The sequence below is a fragment of the Callorhinchus milii genome, unplaced genomic scaffold, assembly GCF_018977255.1.
Source record: "Callorhinchus milii isolate IMCB2004 unplaced genomic scaffold, IMCB_Cmil_1.0 Scaffold6, whole genome shotgun sequence".
NCBI classification, from domain to species: Eukaryota; Metazoa; Chordata; class Chondrichthyes; order Chimaeriformes; family Callorhinchidae; genus Callorhinchus; species Callorhinchus milii.
Genome location: NW_024704747.1, coordinates 6873575 through 6900236, shown reverse-complemented (window position 1 = coordinate 6900236; position 26662 = coordinate 6873575). Strand labels below are relative to the sequence as shown.

Sequence of the window (26662 nt, the reverse complement as noted above, 5' to 3'; positions counted from 1 at the left end):
TGATTTGAAGTCCAGCTGCTAAGATTACTTTGATCAGGTGGATTGAGTAGCAGTACAATGTAGCTGATGTAAATCAGTTCGGCCTGCATTCACAAGCAATCCTTTAAAATTTCTCAATAATGTTTCAGGGATCATTTTGAATTCCTTTCAACAACAGTCAGCCGTGTAACTCTCCCTTTAATAGCATTAAAAAGAATGTGTCTATGTCTCCACTGATCTCTCTTCAGCCCCATCCAATACAATTAGGAGCAGGAAGCAAAATCAGGCTTACTGCTCCTAATCACTTTACTGGTGGAAACAATTTTACTTCGCTTCCAGCAGTATAACTTGGCATTGGTTCATTTAGTACTCTTTGCACTAAATAGAAAGAGGAACTTTTCTTTTGTTGTTTTGTCTCGTGGTTCTGGATTAAAACAAAGTTGTAGAGAAAGAAAGTTTTAGTTGATAAGGTCACTCAGTTCTAAACAACTTTCATTTGAAGTCTAGCATTTTGGAACCTCTATTTTGCCATGAACTCTTGACCCACGTTTGAAATATGTTTATCACGCATCCAATTTTGGCACAGTGGTTTGTTGCGTAGGACTTTTTGAAAATATTTAAGGTTGCCCACTGTTCTTTAACACCTCTAATGACTGCTGTGGTGTCTAACTTGTGCGAATTCCTAGCAGAAGTCATTACCAATAAATTGCCTCCTGCTGATCAAATACGTCACTGACCTGCAGGAATTCCATTCCAGAAATAGGTCACAACCGGTTCTAATTATGATGTTGTCTGTTGCAATACTCACCCTTTTATTTCACAAACCAAATGCCACAATGGATTGGCAAGCACAGTACATTATGATAAATATGCGCTACACATTTGACATTTGAAAGATTGATAGGCCAGTTCATGCAGTTAAGTCTAATGCTGTATTGGTTTTGCTACATGCTGTACATTCAGGCTGTTCATGGACTACTTGGTAACAACAGAATATTGAATTTCTTTAAGAATTCTTTATCTCACACAATGTCATGATGTTCCTGTTCTTCTTTCTGCAAGTTTATCTCCTTTCTTTAGCTTTATGAAAACAAACTGCATTAGATTTAATCCCATTCCCTCAGCCACAACCTTGCACAAATAGGTACTTCAAGTTTTATTTCCTCAATTGTCAGGTCACACTTACATTATTAAGAAACACCAGGACTTGATGTTCTACTAAATCACTAAATTATGCATGAGGCAGAAAATAGCTGATTCATCTTTCAGGATGTAATACCATGCATAAGCACACAATCTATCCAGACAATAAATAACATGTGAGCATTGCATGCATTTGTGTAACCATTGTCTCACGGGCTTCATTATATTAATGTTCTGCAAGAAATTGTAAAACTATGCAGTGGTCTCATGGCCCAGATATCATATCTGTGGGTTCTGCAAAACACCCATGTAGTGGTTGCCTCTCTCAAATAGTCCAGAGAGTAGCAACAATCAAGAGGTATTGCCTTCAATGCAAGACTATTTGGACGTCACATTACAATCTGCTTAAATGGAATGACAGCCTTTTGTAATTCATATGATTGCATTGTGCATGGCGCACATGTCGTCGTATGCAGTTCACCAAACTCAGAGCTTGTGGATGTATAACATTGCTATGACAAAGCTGTTTGTTGCTACTCAGATTAAGGAAACCTTACAAATGTGGGTGTCCTCATTAGTAATGTGTCTGTGAACTCCTGAATGAGTTGGATATTGTGGCCTGCAAGATGTTGGTATAATCACCAGCTGGTGCTTGTAAGAAGTCTCTTGCAAAGCAATTCATGTTCCTTTCAGAAGACAGGTAATAATTCCAGGCTGACAAATAAAATGATGCAAAAATTTGTTCTTGAACCGTATATTCTCTTACAAAATAATTATTTTTCAACGTTAGAACTTCTTCTGTCCCCTGTAATTGTTTCGTCAAAACAAAAAAAATCTCTATATTTGTGTAATATCTGTCTTATTAAAACTTAAACTTTAAAAGTGGCTTTAGCCTCAAGTAGAATATGAAGGCACGAAGAAAATTATTAGGTTGTCTTCACACAGTCAGATCCACCCACTAATAATTTCTTTAATTGATGTTTCAGTCATTGTGTGTTAGTTCCTGCGGAGTTTAAATTAACATGACAAATGTGTAGTGTTTACGGCAAAAGTAGGATTTCTAGAAAAATAGCTGTTCTGCCATAAATGCAAGGCAGGTGGTATGATAACTAGAAACAGGATGATTCTGGGCACATTATCAATATTGTGGGTATCTGCTGCCTGTTCATTGCCACTCCATTATTTCTATTTTCGTATACAAAGTTCCCAGTATTCTCTAAGAACACATAAGCTTCTAGGAGTGTTCTGTCATTGGGCACACAAATGCTTTTTTTGCCTGCTTTTATTACTTTTATCATGTGTTTTCAAAAAGATACTTGGTGGGGCAGAACTCACCCACCATGCCATTAAAAGCGATCCCCCTCCATTGTTCCACAGCTAAAGCTCCTGCTTCAGATTTTACCTTCCAAAGAAGCACTTAATTTTTGCTGTATTTTAAATAATAATGCCTCTTTAAATGTAGCAAGTACTTAAGGGATGCACTAAATTAGGTTTTTTATAGAATAGGCATGAAACATTCATGCAGATATATGATGCTTATTGCTATCGTTGAAGATACAATAGGACATCAGTTGAGTTCATATGCCCAGATGTTATACTCAATCTGTTAAGAGCTCTGATTAGGGTACAGTGCAGCATACTGTTCTGGTGGCTGTACCGTGAAGGTTCTTGAGGCAGTGTAGATAAGAGCTATATCGATGATCCCCAAATGTTACCGACATGAGCTATGAGCAAGAATTAGACAAGCTAGAGCTCTTCAGTCTTGAAGGGAGACATCTCAGGGAAGACATTATTGAGGTATGAAAGCTTTTCAATGGGATTGAAAAACTAAACCCAGAACAATATCCAAGGATGCACCAAGACAGTACAGCAAGAGAACACAGGTTTAGAGTTGCTAAGGGCAATTTCAGGATAGAAACACCAGGAAGTATTTTTTTACACAGAGGATAATTAATGACTAAAATAAGTTGCCCGATTGGGTGGTTAAGGCCAGGACACTGGACTCATTTAAATAAAAGCTTGATGCTGTTACGGGAAGATGGTAGGGAGGGTATACTAGAAGGGTAAGATCAAATGGGCTGAAGGCATTTCTTCACCCAAACCAATCTTGTGATCTTGATTTTCAACAAGTGGAAGCCATTAGCCACACTCCTGACAATTTTACTGTAAATTTGTTCACATTAGTTTATTTATTTCTTTAAGAAGGTTATTGGCAGTCACAATCAACATTGTGACATTCATAATGGTTGTAATTATACTGTTCTTCACACGTATCAATTCTGAAATTCCACCGAGAACCAAAAATATGTAGAAAGCCTTGTACCAAAATACTGTAATTCAGAATCTTGTCACAAGATCCAAGAACTGCACTAACTACACAGCTGGGATCCTGAGTATCTGATGTAACAAGAAACCTCAATGTATGCAACCAGCTTGGGACTTGAATAATTCATGATCTTTCTTTCTCACATTACAAGCAGAGGTTCTTCCATCTGTCACATTAATTGTAGAGAAACCAACATTTTTCTGTGACCTATTCTAACCAACATTTTTCTGTGACCTATTCTAACCAACATTTTTCTGTGACCTAACAAGTACTGTTGTTAAAAGTAACTGGATAATATCTGGTCATACCTCAAGTGCAACTCTTGACATATTTAGACCTTCCACATCCAACTCCTGCTCCAAATACTATTCAGAAGAACACTTGGAAATGTCAGAGCAATGGGACAAAAGCTATATTTTCAGCTAAGCTAAATTGGAGTTTAATTTAGTGGGTTGGGTTAATATTAATAGTACTACATTATCCTCAACTTTTAGTAGCTTCAATATTTTAATACAGTTTTGTTTCATTTTCAGAGCTAAATGTATACACGCAGAGCAGTAATCAGAGATACAAGAGTCTTCATCGACCTGCTGGGAGCTTTGAGGATTAAAACTCCAGACTAATAACTAACACAAACCTTATGTTTGACATGTAACATCCAAGTTAAACAAGTTCCCAGAACTATTCCACCAGCTTATTTACAGTTGTGACAAATTCATTTGGAGAATAAATTAACCTGGATTCCCTTGTGGTTTCCCCCATTTCCAGCTGATAGCATTTCCCATTAATTACTGCTTTCAAATTTGTTCAATTGTTCATGTTTTTTTCCTGTTATTCGCTGAGGCATGATCATCAGCTGACTTTAGAGTAACCACGTGTTTAGTTTCACGTACAATATATATTTCTTCAACACACACATACATTTATATGTATATATGGTATATTGCTCTCCTAGAACCTTAGGAATTTACAGCACAGAAGAAGACCATTTGGCCTATCGTGTCTGAACCAGACTAGCTATGTAGCACAGCACAAAAGAAGCTGGGCCATCCCACAATACAAATGTACATGCATTCACCTACAATCGAACAGTCACTACACTTTCTAGAAAAATAACTGTAAAGTGTTTTGAAGTATTTTGACATGATAAGTGACTATATCGAATGCAAGGATTATTATTACCCATTTCATCTTATATGGCATCATACAATAAGTAAAGGTTTATAAATCCTTGATTCTATTAATGAATGGTGTAAGCGCCTACTTGACTACATTTTCCTCTGTTTGCTGATCACTGTTGTTAATTGGAACCCCCACCTTTCATGCCTTGCTACTTGCCAGCTTTGAAGCCAGAAATGTTAAGTTTCAGCCCCCAATGCCAACATGTGATTGGTAAAAGTGCAAGGTGACACATTAGATTTTTTTTGCTTATTCTTGTAAATCTCATCTGGAAGAAACTGAATGCTAGCTTGTTAAATGGGTTATGAATAAAAAATATTTTAAAAGGGTACTCTCCAAAACGACACTGAGATAAGATTGTATCTTTCCATCCTGCCAGCTGCCCAAATGACAGCAGCCTACAAAGGAAATAATACACTATGTTCCTTCACAATTTCTTCACTGTATCTTGCCTGCTTTTGCCAAAGCCTTAAAAAAGTTCTATGGCTGCTTAGAGCCAATGTTAAATGATCAGAACTGTACATGCAAGCTAAAGGCAAGCACAGACTTCAGGTAAATTAATTTGCAAAATCAACTGAGCATGATTTTTAAGTTCCCGCTCAACTCCAGGAATCACAAGGATTGAAATTGACTTACCATCTTTAAGGATTGTCTCTCGCCCTGTGCCATCAATTTTCTGTCGCCCAATTAAGAAGCTAGTTGTGTCAGCAAAATAGATGTAATTTGTTTCTGCGTGAAAATCAAGAGCTCTTGGATTGACAAGGTTCTCCACCTGTATCATGTATTCATCAAGTGCTTTGGTATTCAGATCCATCCCTCGAATGATTCCTGGACGCCCTTTCCCATAAAATAGGAACAGTTCATTCTTTGGTTCTGCAGCAAAAGATTAATAAATAAGAAGGTGCAATTGAATCTGAATATTTGCAGTCCAACATTAGTAGACAATGAATGGCAACCATCAGCTTTTCCTTGAACCATTGAAAAATTGAAATGGAATGAAACTATTTAAAATACAGTCAAACCTGTCTTCAACAAACAACTCAGGCAACTGGGTCAAAGTAGACTTTATATAAGGAGAGCCTCCGAATCAGGGTTTGTTTGTGTGTTTTCTATCTGTGTTCCAGGTTGGTTGTGAACAGGGTGCGATTGCTGAGTGGAGGTGGTTGCTTGAACAGATTTGACCGAAGTAGTAAATTGCGACAAAACTTATGATTATGCTGGGATCATTAAGACTGAGTTCAAGTCCCAATGTGAGGCATGAACTCACAACACTCTGACACAGAGGCGAGAATGTTCCTGCTGATCCAGGCTGACACCTTTCTCTTCAATAACATGTGCTGCTCAATGACTAAGATTTTTTTGACCTGAGCAGAGACCAAATTGATTTGCATCGCTTAACGATATAAATACGAGCAATGTGAATCAATTTCCTGGTGAAGTAACCGCAAAGTGGTGGCAAGCTGTTTAACAATCATACCATTCAAGATATTCACAGTTTTTGTTGAGCTGACCTGATGCAAAGTGAACAGTAAAATTGGGCACTTGATAAATGGCGCACATAAATGCAATGTCATAACTGAGTCAGTTCATTGTTCCAATAAGTTGTTTTCTCAGGATCAGCGAGAAGAGAATTTTCTCTCCAGAAAGACATTAAAAATTGGTACTTCAGTCGATTTGAGCTTTGTGAATCTTTAATTATATTAGGTCAGTCACAGACATATTAAATAAGTTTGTATGCCACAAGTGTTGAGCCACTCTGGCATGTGAATTTCCCACCCTTCTGAGAGTGATATTCACGTATCACTTGTGCCTCTGCTGAAACCAATTTAAAAATACTCCTACATTTTGCAATAATGCAAACTACATTTTGTCACTGTTTGTAATGGGATTCAATTCAATGCTCTTAAGAGTCCAAAATGCATTAGTAAAATACTTATGAATGTCAGTTAAAAATAACCAAAAACATCATTTGGTGTACATTTTATAATGTAATCCCTCATTAACTATTTGAGTGGAGTTAAAACTTCATTGAATTTGACAACACTAAAGTGATCTGACACCAGTTAATTCTCTGTAATGGATAAATAGAATAATGAATAAGTAGAACAACTTTTGTGTCCATGATTTATTATGCAAATTAATAGAAACATTATATTACTGTCCTTTTTACTATATAGAATTTTAAATATCTTAGCTGCACATTTTAATCAGTCTATTTTGAGATCAATGCATGTAGTTTTAAATTTCAAACTCTATTGCCACACAATATTGCAATTTGTTCTTGTTTCAAGTGTTGGAAACAAGTGTCAACAGACACCAATATACATTACGGACCATTGAACTTGATAAATGCAACCTGTTGGTGCATTTAAATGCAATGCATTTGGATGGGTATTTCAGGAGCACAGGTTTGCAGGATTATGGGGAAAGGGCTGGGTGGTGGGATTGACATTAATTGCTCTATTCAAAGAGCCGGCACAAACTTGATGGGCCGAATGGCCTCTTTTTGTGCTGTACAATTCTATGATTCTATGATTCTATAATTTTATGCATTATCTGAACATTGCACTCAGTTCAATGTTTGAATGATGTTATTTTGTTAGGATTTCGCCCAAGTAAAATCACTAAAACAAGCTGACACTCAGTGAAGTTCATTTGCAGTCCAGACATGTTTGTGAGTGTGTTTGTGTGTGCGTGTAGACTTAGGATAGTAGGTTCAACAGTGAATTTGGATTTAGATGATAATTACATTTTGAGGATTAGACCATTGAATGACCATTATCATTCACTAGACCAGCTAAAAAAAAATCCTTCTTGTACCAGAAGATTAAATAAGTTCTGTGATTCAAATAGTAAAGACAACCTAACATATTTCAGTTGGACAGTACTTGGGTAGCTGATAACATTATAGATATATGAGGAAGACAAATGTCTCTGTAGTGACCTTCCACTCATTTGGAGGCTGGAACACTAAGAAAACGTTGAATATATTTTCTGGGATGGCAGATAACTTATCTGTGGGCTTTGCACATTTTGCAAACTGCAAAAGTAAAAGCAACTCTCTGTGTTGCCTGTAATCCCTTTATCTGTAGACTTCATTGTTTATCTCTTTTCATGTTTTATTAGTCGCTTGTGGCCTCCTGCATCTATTTCCTTCCCCAACTAATCAATGTGTCATCAATATCAAATGTATCCTTTATTCCGTTTGAAGCTTCACTTTCTTTTGTTAAATTTCTCATGAATAAGAAATACATTCAGGAAGTTAACTGAATATCCATTTTATCAAGCAGAAGCATTGTAATGTGCGCAGAAATTCATCTTTCTTTTGAATGTACTTGATGGTCAATAATATTGATAACCACTTAATCAGATGTAGTAAATATTTTATAACAGGAAATGAACAGTTTAGTATTGATTGTACTGTAAACTATTTTGCAGCAAACGTCAGCTGTTCAGTCAGATATATACAGTGCTGGCTGTTCAGTGTCCATTTCGATGTTTAGTGAGAAGCAATATTCAAATACAGTAATATTAATAATTAAACCATTCCCAATGCTAGGATTGCCAGCATTAACTACAGAAAAGAATTAAAGATTCAAGCCGGGAAAATAAACCTAAAGCTTGCACATAGATCTCGTAGAAGAACTAGTTCTGGTTTGATCAAGAGTCTAGTGCTATCTTTTCACTGGTTGAAATATGTCCAGTATAAAAACAGAAACAAAAAGTGCACACATGCAATGAACACACACGTGGAACAAACACATACAATATATACCACACACACAGATACATTTCAGGTCAGATTGAACCGTGATTATTGAAAAGTGTGTACCCTATATCATGACACTGATCACTGCTCTGGTTTGAGTTAGCTTAAAGCAAGGATGTACAATTGGGAAAATAATTGGAACACTTTACCCAAAAAGAAGGGGAAAAAATCGATTTATTTTTAGCAATGGAAGGGATAGAAATACTGAAAGTACTGAAAAATTAAAAACATCAGCTATTTATTATATTATACTTTTCTTAATACAATTTTACTGATGTTTTTACAGGGAAATAAAAATGTCAACAGGGAAAGTATAATTTTGAATTTGTTTTAGGGGAAGTCTCCAGATACAAGATTCTGATCTTTCTCTAGGAATATTTCAATAAATATTATTTCCAAATTTGCACCCTTAAGAACAATTTACACTTCACCTTCTGGTTCTACCCACTCTGGTTAAGTGACCAGTCTAATTTGGGAGTAAATGACATAAAAACAGAGGCAAATGAGGTTTCAATATTACTTAATGCCTTCATTTCTAAAAGGGTGGGAAATGTGATTTCCATTACCAACTCAATATATTATTGTTATTCAAAATAATCATATTTCATTGGTTATGAAACATTCAATTTTTCTACTCAACGTACTTACGTAGTGTCACAAAATTTGCAGCAAGTTTAAGAGTATCCAAACCAGACTGAAATTTCTACATATGCCACCTTCATATGGAAACGTTCCTGTGTAGAATGGAGTGCGCAATTTCTCCTCTTAGGAATCCAATCTGTTTACCTAATTTCAGAGGGTGAAATTTCCTTTCTACCCCATATCAGCGCCATGACCCGCTTTGCCTTCCCCCACCTCCGCTATATCATCTGGTTCAGACACTGTCTCACACCGCAGGCCACCGAAATCCTCATACTCGCTTTCATTACATCGAGGCTTGACTATGCAAACTCATTGCTTGTCAGCCTCCCCAACTCCTCCCTCCATAGGCTGTATATCATCCAGAACTCTGCAGCCCGTGTCCTCTCCCGCACCAGGCTCCGTGACCCTATCACCCCCATCCTCGCCCATCTCCACTGGCTTCCCATCACACAGAGGATACAGTTCAAGATCCTGGTCCTCACCTTCAAAGCCCTCCATTGTTTTGATGCCCCCTACCTCTGCAAAGTCCTAAACCCCTACCATCCTGCCCGCTCCCTCCGCTCAGCGGGCTCCGGCCTGCTTCACGTCTCCCGCCTCGCTCGCCCCACTATTGGTGGGCAGGCCTTCCGCCACTCTGCCCCCAACCTCTGGAACTCCATTCCGCAGTCTCTCCACCTTGCCCCCTCCTTTGCCACTTTCAAGATCCATCTCAAGACCCTCCTCTTTGACTGTGCTTTCGATCTCCCTGCTTCCCCCCTTGCCCTCCATCCTCCCCGAGCCCGACCCCCAGCTCGGATCTGAAACTCTGTCTGTCCAACATCTTGGGACGTCCTCCTTGACATAAAAGGTGCTATACACATGTAATTTGTTGTTTTTCTTGTTGTGAAGAACCCAGAGTATGTATTGGAGTTCGAACAGCTAAAACCACACAGCTTGATATCACACAGCTTGGAGTCCTGTAGCTCAGTGGTTAGAGCACTCGCTTTGCAAGTGAGAGACCTGAGTTCAATTCCAGGCAGAGGGCGAAACCTTGGGCAAGTTTCCTTACGCCACACGCCTGATAATAATCCCTCCAAAAAAACAAAACAATAATAAATTGGTCATTTTCAATCCATGACTGTTTGTGGGACATTGCTGTGCGCAATTGGCTGCCGCGTTCGCCCACAAATATACAGTCAATTCACTTTACAGTATATGTTGTGAAGCGCTTTGAGACGTCTAGAAGACGTGAAAAGCGCTATATCAAATGCAAGGATTATTATTATTATTATATGGCAAGTTTTATCGATGCTTGTCCAGCTAAGACAACGCCACCTCTTAGTGCTTTGATTTCCAGGGTTAACAGGAGTACAGGAGAACAGGAGAATCCCTGCTCCCTCAATACAGCAATGACATTTTAGAAATACGCAGTTTGTTTGACCTACTTTTGCAAGACTTCCCATCATTTCCCAAGTTGTAGCCGGTGCTGCAACGACAGGTCCTCGCCTTGTGACTGCTACTGAGCAGGCAAATGTGAGAGCATCCTCCAGGTTTTCCATACAGGTCCAGTTCACAGGCATGACTTCTAACTGAAACAAATGAACAACAACATTTCTGTCAATCGAAACCCTGGAACATGCCAGCTTTCTTACAAGTAAATTGGAAATTATTTCAATTATTTTTAAATGTAACCATTTGGATTGAACATAAATATCCCCAGGATAGTTGTCATGTACATATATACTATATATATGAATATATATATATTCATAGACACAAATAAGATTTTTTTTTAATAAAGTCAAATCTTCACTGTTTCCAGATTGGTAGTTATTTGGAGTAAGATTGCTGAAACAAAACGGGCTGCACAATAAGCAATAATTTGTACTTCTATTACGCCTTTCAAGTTGGAAGAACATTTCAAAGCATTTTGCAAACATTAAGTGGGATGTCAAGGTGTGGCGTGCAAGGAGCTGGTGGGAATGGGGTTGGGAGGGGTGTTTCCACATCTGCTCGATGTAATAGATAAATTACATGGTTGCTTTAAACTCCGACTTGAATTATCGCACCATTGTCACCAAAAATTAAGATCTGGGTTGATCATTTACATTCACTGACCTCGGCAGTGCAACCTTGCAAACTATATCAAATGTAAGGATTAATATTAGTATAATGAAGTCGAGAAGAATAATAATCTTTGTAATTGATGAAATGCGTATAATGTCTGAATGTCTCAAAGCACTTTGCAAGTAATTGTTATCAAATGTAGCAAATACCAAATGACTTCAAGATCCTCACCCTTTATTCAAGTCCCTGCACTCCTCTGTACCCCCCCCCTACCTCTCCGACCTCCTCTCTCCTCAAAACAGTACCCGTTGCCTTCATTCCTCCGGGTCTGGCCTCCTCCTTGTCCCCCAAGTCTTCCGCTCCACCCTTGGCGGCCGTGCCTTCAGCCACTATGCCCCAAGGCTCTGGAACTCTCTTCCTTGCTCCCTTCACCTCGCTTCCTCTCTTCCTTTATTTTCAGGTCCCTGCTGAAGACCTTTCTCTTCGACCGCGCCTTTGGTCACCTTCCTCCCCCTCCCCCTGGCTCGGCCCTGGGATCCTTTACTGTGAAGCGCGCTGAGACACCGTCCGTCGTGGAGGGCGCTATATAAATCCAAGTTGTTGTTGGCTATGTATTTACAGACAAACACGACAACCAATTTCTACACAAGGATGTCCCGCAAACAGGCATGAGCTAAAAGATTAATTTACCAAGAACACTGTTGGGCAGAACACCAGGATAAACTCGCTTCAATACCTTTATTAACCAATGGGAGAATCGTCTCACTATATTTATTTATAAAATCTCAATCGAGAATTCCGGTCAGTATTCTAAGATCTAGTACAGATTATAACGATTTGAAAATTTAAAAATATTCAAACTGCCCAACTCACTACTTCGGAAACATTTCTCTATTTTGATGAATATTCAGTGCTAGCTAGAATCTGACAAGAGTGTTAATGGATTTTTTGTGCCTGAACCATTTCAGGTTACTTGTACCCTTGAATTAAACATTTTATTTTAATCTCCAAGTGCCGTTGTTAGACTGTTAGACTGAATAACCTAGATCACTTGATGTGAAATTGATTTTACAAATAGATGAGGAAACAAAAAGCTATGAATGGCAAAATATGCTTTTCAAAAATGGCACAATAGAAAAATGTCCAGAGCTCAACCAAACATTTTATTTCCGTCAATGACAAGCTTCTCATATAAACGCTGATACACGAATTCTTCTGAGTTTGCGAAAGCCATTCAAATGCAAACAACTCTTGATCTCGTGATTTATCACCTTGTAAAAATTGATTCCCTATCACATAATCCTGTGATTTCTTTTTCTACAAAGATACAATATTCTGGAGTCAAACACAGTATTTAATTCAAGTAAATAACTAAAAATGAGATGAGCTTTATACATCAAAATGTATCAACCTCTGTAACACTTTGCCTCTTTCTGTTTATAACACTTAATGGATTTTGGGTAGTTCATTGGGATTCCGTTATTGTACAAGTGGTTTATTGGAACTGTCAATGATTCAGAATTTTATGCAAGCTTGATTATGCATGGTTACACCCCCTTGTGTTCACTTTGCAAGCAAGCTGCTTTTTGAGCATTAAATCCGACACTGTTGGCAGCAAAATACATTTACCTAATATCGCCCATACTTTGAAAGGCAAAATAAGATAACAGTGGAGTTATGAGGAAGAAAATAAAGCAGACTGCAAATCTGTTGAATTGAGACTTTTTTTGTTGAAGAAAAAAGAATACTATTAAAATAGCATTTGCGATATTTTCCAATCATATTTATAAATGAGCTTTTAGGCACATTTATATAAAAAGAATTAAAATACTAGGATAGTTTAAGTAAGTTATCCATTCATTTGATCCCATTTTAGTGGCAATATAAATCCTATTTTGAAAATGAACTGTTCGCTCATTAGAGCGTTTAATCATTTAAAAAGTATATAGATTTTCTTTTCTGCAGTTCTAATCTTTTTCTTGCTTATAGGAGGCAAGAGTATATTAGTGATTTGCTCTGCACATTTTTCTCAACACTCCTAATCCAATATAGCACGGGGCATAAGCAAAAGTAAAAGACTCCCTATTTCTTTCTACCCCAAGAGTATACTGATTGTCAACACCAGAGCCAGGATAAACAAAATGATTCCTCCTACGTTGGAATCTCTATCATTCTATGATGCTATTCCTCAATGCTAGTATGAGAATAATATTTCCCACATTTTCCCTTCTCGACAGCCTGATCTGTCTGAATGTGCAATTGGATTCAATTTTATGGTGTGGATTCACGTGAATCAGCAATTCAGTTGAGATTATGCGAACTCTTTCATGTACCATCATCAGAGCAGGCCAACAGTGGGGAATTTTACTCAGTTGGTCTGGTCTAAATTGAAATCCAGATCCCAGCAATGAAAGGACAGTGTGCCAATAAATTGTATTATTATACCATCCCTCTTTTTAATCCCTAAATTCATTAATTTAATTTCACGGATGGAAAACAGAGCAAGACTTTCAAGCCTTAATTTGTTTCTAATACTGATATTAATGAACTTTTAATAAATATAGTGCACAACTCAACTTTAAGGTATTAAATGAGCACCTAGAGTGATAATTTAACAATTATACATAATCAATAAGTTGTGTAATGTTACAATACAAATAGTTATGATATAGTTTGGTACAGTTTTATTATTTCACTAGGCTTTTTTTTCCATTTCAAGCTCTGAATGAGAAGGAAGGATTTCTTGCCTTGGTTGACAATCACAATTCGTTTTTTCAAGTGACAGCAACAAAAACAGTTGTCAGTTTTCATGATGAATGTCGTGTAAATGCAAAGGAAGCAAATGTGGCTTCTGAAATCACGGAGTGTTAGATGTTGAACACAATCCAATGAAATTTGCCGTATATTTGGTGGAGAAATGATTATTGATCAAGGGTTAAAGGAAAGCCTTTTATAGGAGCCATTTATTACAAATATTACAAATTATATTATGAAGACAGCCCAGCTCTCAGGATTTTTCTTTTTCCCTTAAAACAAGTCAGTTCAAAAGAATCATGATGAACTATTGCCTGTTTTTTTCTTTTTGTTCTGTCATTATTTTGCATGACTGGTGAGCACTCACAAAGTTTGGCGTAAAGACATTACTCAGCTCCCGAGAACGTTAAAACAAAATATTAAAAGAAAAATCAAGCATTTCAATAACAGATTTTTTGTGATAATCACTACATTGAATTGATCTAAAAAAAACTATGGAATTTCAGTCGTTCATTATTGACTTATCTGGGGTCTGTCCGAACACCCCCTCAAACATAGGCCTTTGTTCACAATTGTTGGGTTGCCATCCTGAATATCCGTTACTCTTTAAATCAACCCAAGTACTGGCAGTTGATGGCTGTTTCACAGAATACCATCCTGGTTTAGCCATTGGCCCTGTGATCGGGAGCATGTATAATCCTCGGCCCTAACCACTGAAGTGCTGAAGCTGAGGGAGGGAGAACCTGAGCACTGGAGGCAAATTAAGAGTTTTAATAAAGAAAGATACACAATTGTTATGCCGTGACTCGAGCCACATACAGTAATCATCTCCGTGCCACTGGTTTAATTGTGGGAATATATGATGTAGAAAATAACAAAAACGGAGTGGAAGGTTCTGCTCTTGTCCACATGGGATACCAGACTTCCAGGCAAAAAAAAATTTAAGCAATCGCAGGTTATTCTAACATAGATCTGAGGTGACCAGTTTGAAGATGTGCAAAGTCGTACATATTGGTTGGAGATGTACAGATTTTTTTTGCAACTGTTCTACTTTAAATGCTTTCTGGGCAAATTATGGCAGGTGTCAGGAGGAAAGCTGCATGACTACTCAGCCCAACCCTCCTCAGAACACAAGCTCCCACTACATTGGTGACATTACCATTCTCATCACAGTGTATCCTGACTGCTAAATTAATGCTGAAGTTGGCAAAAGCTTCATGCTATGCACTCGTGCCCATTGGGAAATGGCCTGGGACTACTAACACTTATTTCACAAAAGATCCTTAACAGTTCTCAGAGGAGACCATCATCCACTCTGTCAAAGCTTAACTTGAACTGAAGTCCTTTAAATAAAAATGCACCAGCCCAGTCCACCCAAAAGGGTTGATGTCATTCAGAAATGCTCATTTGTAGCAGAAAAACAAGAGCAGCAAAATCAAAGGTTTTAAAATGTGCCCTTTACCTGTTGGTTGCCTTCTTTTATGGTAGACGTCTAAGACTTTGGCATTCTCTAGTCGGGTTAGTGTCTGAACATCTGTTCCATTGAATCGGTTGATTTTTGAGATCGTTACTTTGTATTTAGCAGTGAAATTATCCAAGTTAATGACATAGATGAAGTTTTCAAACAGTGCCAAACTGTAAAGATGTCTAACCTGCAAATAAAAGATAACTTACTGTTGCCATCTGCGAAATGATTACTGCGTAATTTCTTACATAATAAATCAGCTAGCTTTCTGATTTACGACTGCATTTCAGACTACATCCGTCAGCACTGCAATGATTTATTCATCAGTAGCATGTGCAAAACCCTGTCTAACTGTTGCAGTCACACATATTACTTCATTATTATAACACAAATTATTTCAAAATCACCATTCAAACCTTCACATGTATTTTTTTACACACACACCGATCTATTTTAACACTTGTCAAATGGTTCAGCACCTTTGGATGAACACATAAAACAAAATAAAAACATTATCACTAACGTGCTGTTTTTAAAATTTACAACATTACATGAAAACATTAAGACTATCTCAGATTAGCAACTCTTCCCTCTTATGGAGGCATCTAAAGCAAGGGCATTTACTATTAAAATTAAAGCGAAGACAATTAGGTTAGAATTGAGATCAGTGGATTATGAGATCATGCAGCATTGCTCCAGAAGGCAGTAAAACCACAACAACAACTTGCATTTATACAGCGCCCTTCACTTGGGGTAGCATCCCAGAGTACTTGACAGTGGCGGAGTCTGACACCTTAGTCAGGGAGAGAGGGGGGGGGGAGGTGACCGTAAGCACGATCAAAAAGTAGGGTCTTTAGGCAGGATTTGAAAGTGGGGAGGGAGGGAGCAAGGTGGAGGGATTGAAGGAGAGATTTCCAGAATTTCAGGAGGTAGTGGCTGAAGGCACGGCCACCGATGGTGGGGAGGGCACAAGGGCCAAACAGAGGCCGGAGCCAACCAACCAGAAACAGCGGGTGATGGAGTGGGGTGCAAGCAGATCGGATAGGTAGGGAGGTGCGAGGGCACGAAGGGATTTGAAAACGAGGGAGAGTATCTTGAAATCAATCGATTCGGTGATTGGAAGCCAGTGGAGCTTGGCAAGGACTGGTGTGACCAGGGTACGGAATTTTGTGTGGTGAGTATCTGGGCGGCGGACTTGAATTATTTGAACTTTGTGTATGGTGGAAGAATTGAATGAGAGAATCGATTGGGATATTTCATGGGGAAATACATTGGAAGTAAAGCTATGGATAAAATAAAAGAAAATAGATGGAAAGAATTGCTATAATCTAGCAACACAGCTTGATGGGTTGAATGGCCTCCTCTTGTTCCTGTGTTTTACAGAATGGAAATTACTTTCTTGAACAAATTGCATATTTATCTGTACATGTACATTATTTTCCCCACTAATGGTTTTCAGATGAATTGCATGACAGATTGTTAGTGAACTCATGAAGCTCGGGAAAAAACAAAATTGCTATTAATTCTAATATTATTAAAGCTTAATGGGGTAAATTATGTAAGTGTTGACTAAAGGCACGCCACCATACTATATATAATAGGAAGTTTACACTACTGACTGTAGACATCAAGTGGTGAAAGGTTGTCACAATTTGCCCTTCTGCCCTCGATGTGCCTGAACCATCCACTGATGTAAAGTAGGACTTAACTTACACTCTAATTATTGCTTTTGTTAACAAATTATTCATTTGGTAAATGACTGCTTAAAACCTATGCATCTGTGACTTTCATAATAGTGCAACCAATATACTGGATGTAACACACCAGAAAATGTTATAGAAGACAGTTAACAACTGTTATATGTGTCCAATTACATTTGCTTTTGGGTCCAGTTATGGAGGGCAGAAGAATATAAACAATATCTATATTGCTATATTGTTAATATAGTAATAATAATTTGGTTACTCAATCCATGACTCTTTGTGGGACGCTGCTGTGCACAATTGGCTGCCACGTTTCACGCACAAGATGTACAATCAATTCACTTTACAATATATTCTGTGAAGCGCTTTGAGACTAATCAATGATGCTACATCAGGCGCTATATCAAATGTAAAGATTATTATTATTATTATATCCAACGCAGATGATGTACTTGCTCACTATGGTGGCTCAGTGTATTCAGAATGAGAGAGGGAGGGAGGGAGGGAGGGAGGGAGGGAGGGAGGGAGGGAGGGGGGGGGAGGGAGGGAGGGAGGGAGGGAGGGAGGGAGGGAGGGAGGGAGGGAGAGAGAGAAATAGTCAACAATAAAGGAAAAAAGAAAGATAACTGCAGATTTCCATTAAGATTGGATGTGCTTTCATACAAAATATAAAGTCATCTCCTGCACTGCAAGCGCCCTGAAATATAATGTTATCCCAATCACAAATCAAGCATCTGACTTTATAATATATACTCCCGAGGTAAATAAATTGACATTTAAATAAAGTTTTATTTGCCTGTACTGGGCAAAATAGTTAATGGGCTTTGGAGAGGGCATTCCAATAAATGTTTAGAATATAGTTTTGTTGCTAGAACAAATCAGTGTAGCTAATATAGTGGATTTTACACACCAGGAAATGTTATACAAGGCAGCCAGCAAATTTTATATGTATCCCATTATGTTCACTTTCGTGACTAGGTTTGGAAAACACAAGCAGCTAACTTCCCTTTGCCATGGGATCTTTAACGTCCACACGAACAGGCAGACGGCACCTCATTTTAACATCTCAGCCAAAGGTCAGTACCTCCAGCACAGCCCAGTATTGCATTGGAGTGTCAGCTTTGACTATAGGTAAAGAACAACTATATCCTTGAAGTGAGCAAGCGCACACTCTGGGTCTCTTCATTTGACTGCTCCAAAACTTTGAAGAAAACTTTGAAACGAATACCCAATGTTGTACTTCTAGATAATAATAATAATAATAGTGATAATGATCCTTGCATTTGATATAGTGCCTTATCACATCATTGAGACGACTCAAAGCGTTTCACAGGATATATTTTAAAGTACATTGACTTTATTTTGTGGGTGAAATAGGGCAGCCAGTTGAGCATAGCAATTTCTCACAAACAGCTACGCGGTGACTGACCAATTTTTTTACTGGGGGATTGTTAGCAAGGACACCAGGAGAAACTCCCTTCTCTTTTTGTGCCATGGGATCTTTAACTCCCACCCGAACAGGCAGACAGGACCTGAGGTTAACATCTCATCCAAAGGATGGCGCCTCCAGCATTGCAGCACACCCTCAGCACTGCATTGGAGTGTCCGCTTCCACTCTGCGATTCCAAATCCTGAACTGGGGCTTGAAGCCACAACCTTCTCACTCAGAGGTGAGAGTGCAGCTGACACACATATGGGCTGAGGGGCAAATCAAAGTTTCCTCCTCCCCAATATTCTATTTGCTTGAACAATAGTGTTTCCCTTATAGAAGAATGAGGCATTAGATTCCTAAGAATGTGGAATTCTCCAAAACATTCAATGTTGTTGATTTATACCCACTCGAATGAACCTGACAAATTAGTTTTGCAAAGGACCGTCAAAAACCATCAGAAATCAAGCCATGGAAGGGATCAAATTGTACGAGGGCCAGTGAATTAATGAAATGTTGCAGGGAAATCCATCCATTATAGCAGGGCCATTAAGAATGCGTGGGTGAGGAGAGAAATCTACAAACCGCAATAAAGGCAAAGCGGCAGAGATGGAAAGGATAGTGTTTTATCGCATAAATGATCATGCGTTGGAATTCATCACATCTGCATGATTTATACTTCACGTACAGAACACGTCCTGATAGGTTGAAAAAGTACAAAGTGGAAGCAAACTGATTAGGCAATGTTTCGATGACAAAATGTAATGTTTTCAAGTTTCTTTTTCTCACATCAAATAAAACCATTCATCTCTCTGAAAAAGAAGCAGAATAAGCGGTACTCACATCACTTCCGTGTATAATTGTATGTCTGTTTCTTCCCTCATAATCTACCACTTCAATGTAATCCAGATAGAGATCTGCCCAGTAGACTAATTTAGTCACCAAGTCAAGTGTGATGGCATACGGTTGTTCTATTTTACTGTCCACTATCCTGGTTCTGCGCTGACCATCCATATCACATCTTTCAATCTTGGCAACATCTCCGTAGTCAGTAAAGAAGAGTTTTCTGAAAAAAAATCAAGATTATTAAAAGAATTATTAAGAAAAAAGTAAAAGATGATCTGCCGATGCGTCCATCCATCTGTCCGAAAAACATGTTATTAACTCTTTTATTGGATTGTAAAAAGAACCCTAAAAAAAAAGATTGAAAATTTGGGCATAAACATTGCAAGATGTGTGAAACAACAGTTATTTTCTTTTTGAAGTGCATAGTATTTCAATTCAGTAAAGGTATTTTCAACAGAATGCACGGTTCAGTCAAAACAAAAATGTGTTTTTCCCAGCGTTCCCTGCCTCCTGTAATAAAGAATTATTTTCCCATTACCTGCACCAATATATTGCCCACCGGTGCTCATTACTTACCTTCACACATTTCTGAACCTATGGGCCATACCATCTGAAATAATCCCTGGCAGCAATTTGGCAGCAAAGTGATACTGCAATAAGAACAATCAAATCTCGCCAGGACTGTTACCTGACATCAGGATTGACAGGGGAAGAGCACTGCTTCAAGAGCACAGATTCCTACCAGTCAACAAGTTCCCTTGCCTTTAATGTTATGCAAGGTACAACAATCAAAGTCATTTATTATTCTGCATTTTCTATTTATACTCTGAAAATGACATTGTTTCAACGGAGCCACTTTTCTGTCAAATCGGTGCCCAACCCAGATCATATCATATTTGGATGTAGAGGATTTAAGTTGTTATTTTCCGCAATTTATTTTCCAATTTATTAAGTATCCAGATTGCGTTCATTTCTAAACTATCTTCTCCCAGTTTTACAGTTTCCTGCTAATTATTTAATGTGAATAGTCTAAACATATCAATCTTTGTACAATGTTCCCAGATAAATGTTGAAATGTAACCACATACTCAAAACTGGGTCATGTTCGTCTTCCTCACAGAATAATGCGAACATACAATAGCTTTCTTTTCGACTGTGCCTTTGGTCACATTTCTCAAGACCTTTCTCTTTGACCGTGCCTTCAGCTCCCCTCTCGACTCTCTACCCCCTCCTCGCTCCCTCCCTTCCCTCCCCTCACCCTGACCATTTCCCCTCTGCTCGGGTCCTGACCCAACTGTACAGCGCCTTGGGACGTCCTCCCGACGTGAAAGGCGCTCTATAAATGGAATCGTGTTGTTGTTGTTGTTTCCCCCCCTCCCCCTGGCTCGGTCCCGGGATCCGAAACTGTAAAGCGCTCTGAGACGCCGTCCGGCGTGGAGGGCGCAATATAAATCCAAATTGTTGTTGTATCTTTTTACAGAAAACATGTGTTCCTTACCACTTTAAAATGTTTTTCCAAATAATCAATTTCACAGAATAAATGTTTCTTTCCTCATATACATATGTGCACATTAATGACATTCTTTAACAAACACTACATTAATTTGATGCAAAGGATCATTGCACAGATTACATAATTGCGTTTTTGGTTTATCATTGCTAAAGGAAAAGGATACGATCACAGGTTCCTGTTCTCAAATGGTTTCAAGTTCTTTCAAATTAATTATTAATATTTAATATTGTGCTTGACGCACAGCACAGCACAACCCATCTAAGACAAACAAAGTTTGGATTCTTGTCTATGATATAGATAATTGTTTGGCTGAACAAATCTTCCACCTCTTCAGTTTTCCATCCTATGCTGTACTATCCATGAGCTTTGTTGCTGTCGTTAAAGGAGCACATCACAATCACGTATTCATATATACCCTAGCCAGACTGGTTTCTTCACAACAAAAATAATTCACAACATGAAAGGTGATCAATTCACTTACTACAATTAGAGTCTTGCAGCAATATCACTAAAATATACGATTTTTATTAAATGGTGGCACGCAGATGAGTTTCCATGTAATTAATATTAACATGCCCATTTGAATGGATTCCTGCATATTGCTACTAATCAGGATCGCACAAGACAAAGGAAGATGAAACGTACAATTTTCTCTTTAAGTTCTTAGTGTATCAAAGAATAAAGCTGGGGGAAAATTTCTCTAAAACTATAAGGATTCTTTAGCTCCAGATTTTTGCTTATCATCTTAAATGATTTTGAGTAAACAGCGGCACAGTGGCAGTGTTGAGCTGTGGGCAAGATGCCAGCCCGCTCTTAAGAAATGCACAGCAATCCCTTTAATACTAAATAAGATTTAACCTTGCCCTTTTCCATGATATCACGCTGCAAAAATTTAATGCTTCTGCTGCTGGGAGGAGTCTCCCACACTGCTAGCACGCTGCAATAAAGTGTTGGCACAATAAACACTATTTAATAGCGGCAGTAAGACAATAAAATACAACTTGAGCAATACTAAACTTTATAGTTGCTTTTTAGGAGGCAAGGAAAAATGCCAAAAATGCACTAGAAAAGCAAGCAGAACAAACGATTAACACCTCAGCATTTGCACTGATCAAGGCACTTTTCGGTACGATAGTGGAAATTTGAGAGGGTACCTTTACGCAAATACGAACAACAACACATAAAAATGTGGTAGGGGAGGATTATATTTGTGAGAAACACATTTAAAACACCTCCCCCCACCAACCACCAGCACGAACAGCTGGACCTCAGATTTTTCTTCCTCCTGTAGCACAATAGCTTTAACTGAAGGAGCAGGTAAACAAGCTTCTCTCAGAGCTCTGCTAATGGTACTCTTGAGCTGGTTACGAGCACATATGCAAAATTAACTCGAGCTGACTTGCTTTTTGATTTTCGCCTCTTTTCCCTTGAGGAACTGCCTTATTTCCACTTCAATCCTCCCTCCTCCCTCCAATAGAGAAATCACCGTATTCCCTTTGCACTTTGCAACACAGCACATTTTCTGGAGTCAGCTTTTCAGTACATGTTAGTACAGCTATACAACATGGCATCAGAGATCTCAAGCCCATGTGATTCACTGTTGCTTATGCTGCTTGTGAACTATGGGTCATTCGTACTTATGGGAATTTTAACAAACTGCTCTACTTCATTAACAGCACTGGGCCGAGATTCACATGAATTTGAAGACACTATAAATGCCAAATAATCTCGCCCCACCTTCCTCCATCTGTACTGTAAAGTGAATTGACTGTATACTTTGTGGGTAAAACGCGGAATCCAATTGCGCACAGAAATGTCCCATGGATTGAGTGACCAAGTTATTATTATTTTTTTTTGAAGGGATTATTGGTTCTGGAAAAGTGATCCGCCAATCGTCTAAGCTGATACTTCAATGCAGTGCACTGGTGTTGCATTGTCGGAGGTCGCGTCCTTCAAATGAGATGTCAAACCAAGGAACCCTTCTGCCTGTTCAGGTGAATGTTAAAAATCCCATGGCACTAAATGAAAAGCGAAGTGAGTTTCACCAGGTGTCTGTCCAACAGCCCGCAAATAAAATTGATCACTCATTCTACGGCTGTTTGTGGGACATTGCTGTGCGCAAACCGGCTGCTGCATTTCACCCACAAAATACAGTCAATCCACTTTACAGTATATCCTATGAAGCACTTTGAGACACCTCAATGACATGATAAGGCGTTATACCAACTGCAAGGATTATAATTATTATTATTTTACCCAAAGTAAATTGAGGCATTCTTTTGTGTATCGAGAGCAGCTACCATCAGTCAACTCATAAATAATGCACTGTTTTATCTGGGGCAGAAAAGTGAGACAAAGTAAAGCAACAGGTGATTTGTTCACACTTGCGTTTCTCCACAGCGAGGTTCCTAGTTCATCCCCAAATACACACATTTCTAGCAAAAGTAACTGATTTATGTTGAGCAACAGGAACGTTTCCTCAACATAAATCAGTGAAGTTTCTGCTAACTAGCTCAAGGCATGTCTACCAACTCCCTGAGCAGGATTGGCACATTTAACATAGAGGAGACATAGAACCCACTTGGTCTGAATGGCTTGCCATCATACATCACATAAACCCACTCACTGAGCAACACATATTTTCAGATTTATTTATTTTTTGGTCAGCCGGGTGTCTAACAAATCCAAAAACCATCACCATGCTTAAGAGTACCCAAACCAAGCTGAGGATTCCATGCATCCCACCTACACATGGAAATTCCAGAGAAAGATTGTTGGAACGGAATGCGCACTCTCTCCCTGGAGGGACACATCCTGATTACTTAACTCTGGAAAGTATTAGTCACTGGTTGGCAAGAGCCATGGCTTGGAGTATACGTTGAGGTACTGCTGCCATCTAACCAGTTAAAAACTCACATAGCTTGCCATTGATATTGTGGTCTGGCAAGTTTACCCCTGTTGTTTGTCAAGTTAGGACCACCCTACCCATTAGGGCTTTACCTTGCAGGGTTAATAGGTGCTGAGTGGGATGACTCATTGCCCCCAATAACTGGTCTGCCCTTCCAGGTCCTGCCGATGAACCAGATGCCTATTTTCAGATTGGGGGGTTAAAATAGATTGAATAGATTATCGCCCTATTTTGGGAAAGTCTTATTGTCAGGTATGGGAAACATTCCAACAAGGTCAATAGCTGGCTTTTTTTAAAAGTGGACCACAGTAACATCCACAATGGGGATTAAGCAATCTTTCAGAAGGGGTACTGAACCAAATCCCAGTTAATTTGCCACGCCTGGACATTCCATTGGAAGCTGAATTAAGATCATTTCAGACTGTCACAACACTTACAAATTCAACAACAGCAATTTGCGTTTATGTAGCAGTTGATTTTAGATGGGATTTTAAAGATAGAGTGGAGATGAGCTAAAGGGGTAAGTGGAGGGATTTCCAGAGCTTTAGTATATAGTTGCTGAAGGAGCAGCCACTGATTGTGGAGCAGGGTGACATGCAGCAGAACAGAGTTTGTTGAGCAGAGCATGAGAGTGGAGTTGAACAGTAACACAGAGATTGGGAGGTGCTAGGGCATGAGGCTAAGTGCTCTGAGATGCTACCCTATGCGATATTGCATGTTGTTGCTGTTGTTATTGTTGAAGAAATTTATGGTTGGAGAGAAGTTGCCAACCGTAAAATACAAAAGGTTCCTTTTCCTCTTGGGACAAATCAAAGTCAATACTAAGAATATTATTTTTGCCAAATTCAAAAACTTTCAATCCATTTAAGGCCTAAAAACTTTGACTGAAAAGCAGGCTGAAATGTATTCTGAAGTCCTTGCAGTATGCATTTACGATTACTTATATTAGATATAGACCTTCAGGAACTAAACAAATCCATTTGAAAGGCATACATTTCAATTTTGGTTCTGGGATCTATTATAAAGCTCAGTATATTCTGGAATTTGCACTATTACATGGATTGAAGATTCATTTCTCCAGAAATCTTTCCATAGGGACCACTTTACACTTCCCTGAAGATTCATTTATCACAACAACTGTCAGTGATACTCATATTCAGCCTCATCTAACCCTATTGGTCACATTTCTGATCACCATCAGGGTAGGTCTCATTCTGCAAAAAATCATATATGACAACATTTAGTAAATGGATAGTGAGAGCCAACAAACCGAACTAGAATGGGAATAGTATTCAATCTAAGGTCTGACTGGATGGCATGTAAACCTTTTTACAGACCAATCACTAGTGGGATATCAAGGAGCAATTATATGTCCACACAATTTGGTTGCAACAAGTTTGTTGTTTCTTATTATATTTACATAAAAAAGTAACATTCATCACATATACTGGATGTTTCTTCATTCCAGTATTCTACCGAGAACCATGATGTTCTGTTTCCAGAAGAATGGGAGTGTCATCTGTGGGTCTACTGTAAACTGTTAGGAACAGTTAACAAGACTCTTCGATATAATGAGTGCATTTAAGATTAGAACACAGTATATCTGTATTTATATTTTGGGGAGGCTCATGGTCCTTAGCATGAGTTCAAGTCGAGTTCCAGAATCTCTATTTACAACTCATTTACTTTATCTTGAGAGCTAAATCCCAATTATAATAATAATAATAAATACTCCTTGCCTTTGATATAGTGCTTTTCACATCTTCTAGACGCCTCAAAGCGCTTCACAGAATATTCTGTAAAGTGAATTGACTGTATATTTGTGGGCGAAACACACCAGCCAATTGCGTACAGTGGTGTCCCACAAACAGATGTGAATTGAGTGACCAAATTACTATCATTATTTTTATTAGTTTGTTTTTTTGAGGGATTTTTATTGGGAGTGTAGAGTAAGGAAACTCATCCAAGCTTTCGCCCTGCCGGGAATCAGACCCAGATCTCTGGCTTGCGAGGTGAGCACTCTAACCAATGAGCTACAGATCTCCACATTATATATGACTCTCGTTTTTAACACATTCCATGTGCCAATATTTAAAAGTCCAATCGACTTTCATGTTCCTAATCTTAAGAATATACACAGCATCATTTATAAGCATTGATAGCTTGGCTCAGTTGGTAACAGTCTTGCCCTTAATCAAAAGGTTGTGGATTCCAACCCCACATCGAGACTTTGAGCTCACATTATCTTGGCTGACACTTCACACTCCAATGCATTGTATTGTTGGAGATGTATTCTTCAGAATGGAAAGTTAAATCAAGTCGTGTCTGCTTGTTCAGGTGGACGTTAAAGATCCCATGACATTGATACATTTTATGGATCCTTATAATAATCCTTGCATTTGATATAGTGCCTTATCACATCTTTGAGATATCTCGAAGCGCTTCACAGAATATACTGTAAAGTGAATTGACTGTATATTTTGTGGGCGAAACTTTATGGAACTTTGCTGCCGCATTTGCCTAAAAATACACAGACATTACACTTCAGAGTAATTCCTTTGAAATGCCTTGAGACATCTCAACAAAGTGATAAGGTGCTACATCAAATTATTCTTATTAATTAACTATTAAGTACATTGCTATATTAATTATTATTATGTTATTTGCTGAAGAAAAATCTTTTCATTCAGTCTTTTAATGGGAATATTGTCTATGGATTACATCTATACATGGTAAACTGAGCAATGCTGGTCCAATATAAGCATCAGGCAATGCCTGGAAGATTCCAATTTCAAAACTATGTGAACACTTTGGGTAATTTCTACAACTAAAATGAATCCTCCTGCAAATGTTGACATATGTTCCTGATGACATGGATGCACTGCCTTTTTGAGATGTGTAGGGATTTACGACAATGGCTATAGTTCTGTCCCTTGTTCAATCTCTCCAGCAGTCTCAGC

General features: G+C 38.5%; 1 protein-coding gene across 1 annotated transcript in view; it reads right to left on the bottom strand.

Moving 5' to 3' along the window:
* LOC103180487 (low-density lipoprotein receptor-related protein 1) overlaps positions 1-26662 on the bottom strand; it is a 552054-nt gene that overhangs the window by 291634 nt on the left and 233758 nt on the right. The window contains exons 8-11 of the mRNA XM_042336207.1: positions 19279-19501; positions 15301-15490; positions 10463-10606; positions 5264-5500 (exon numbers count right to left, since the gene is read on the bottom strand). Of these exons, the coding sequence (XP_042192141.1) occupies positions 5264-5500; positions 10463-10606; positions 15301-15490; positions 19279-19501 (794 nt within the window). The remainder of the gene's footprint in view (positions 1-5263; positions 5501-10462; positions 10607-15300; positions 15491-19278; positions 19502-26662) is intronic.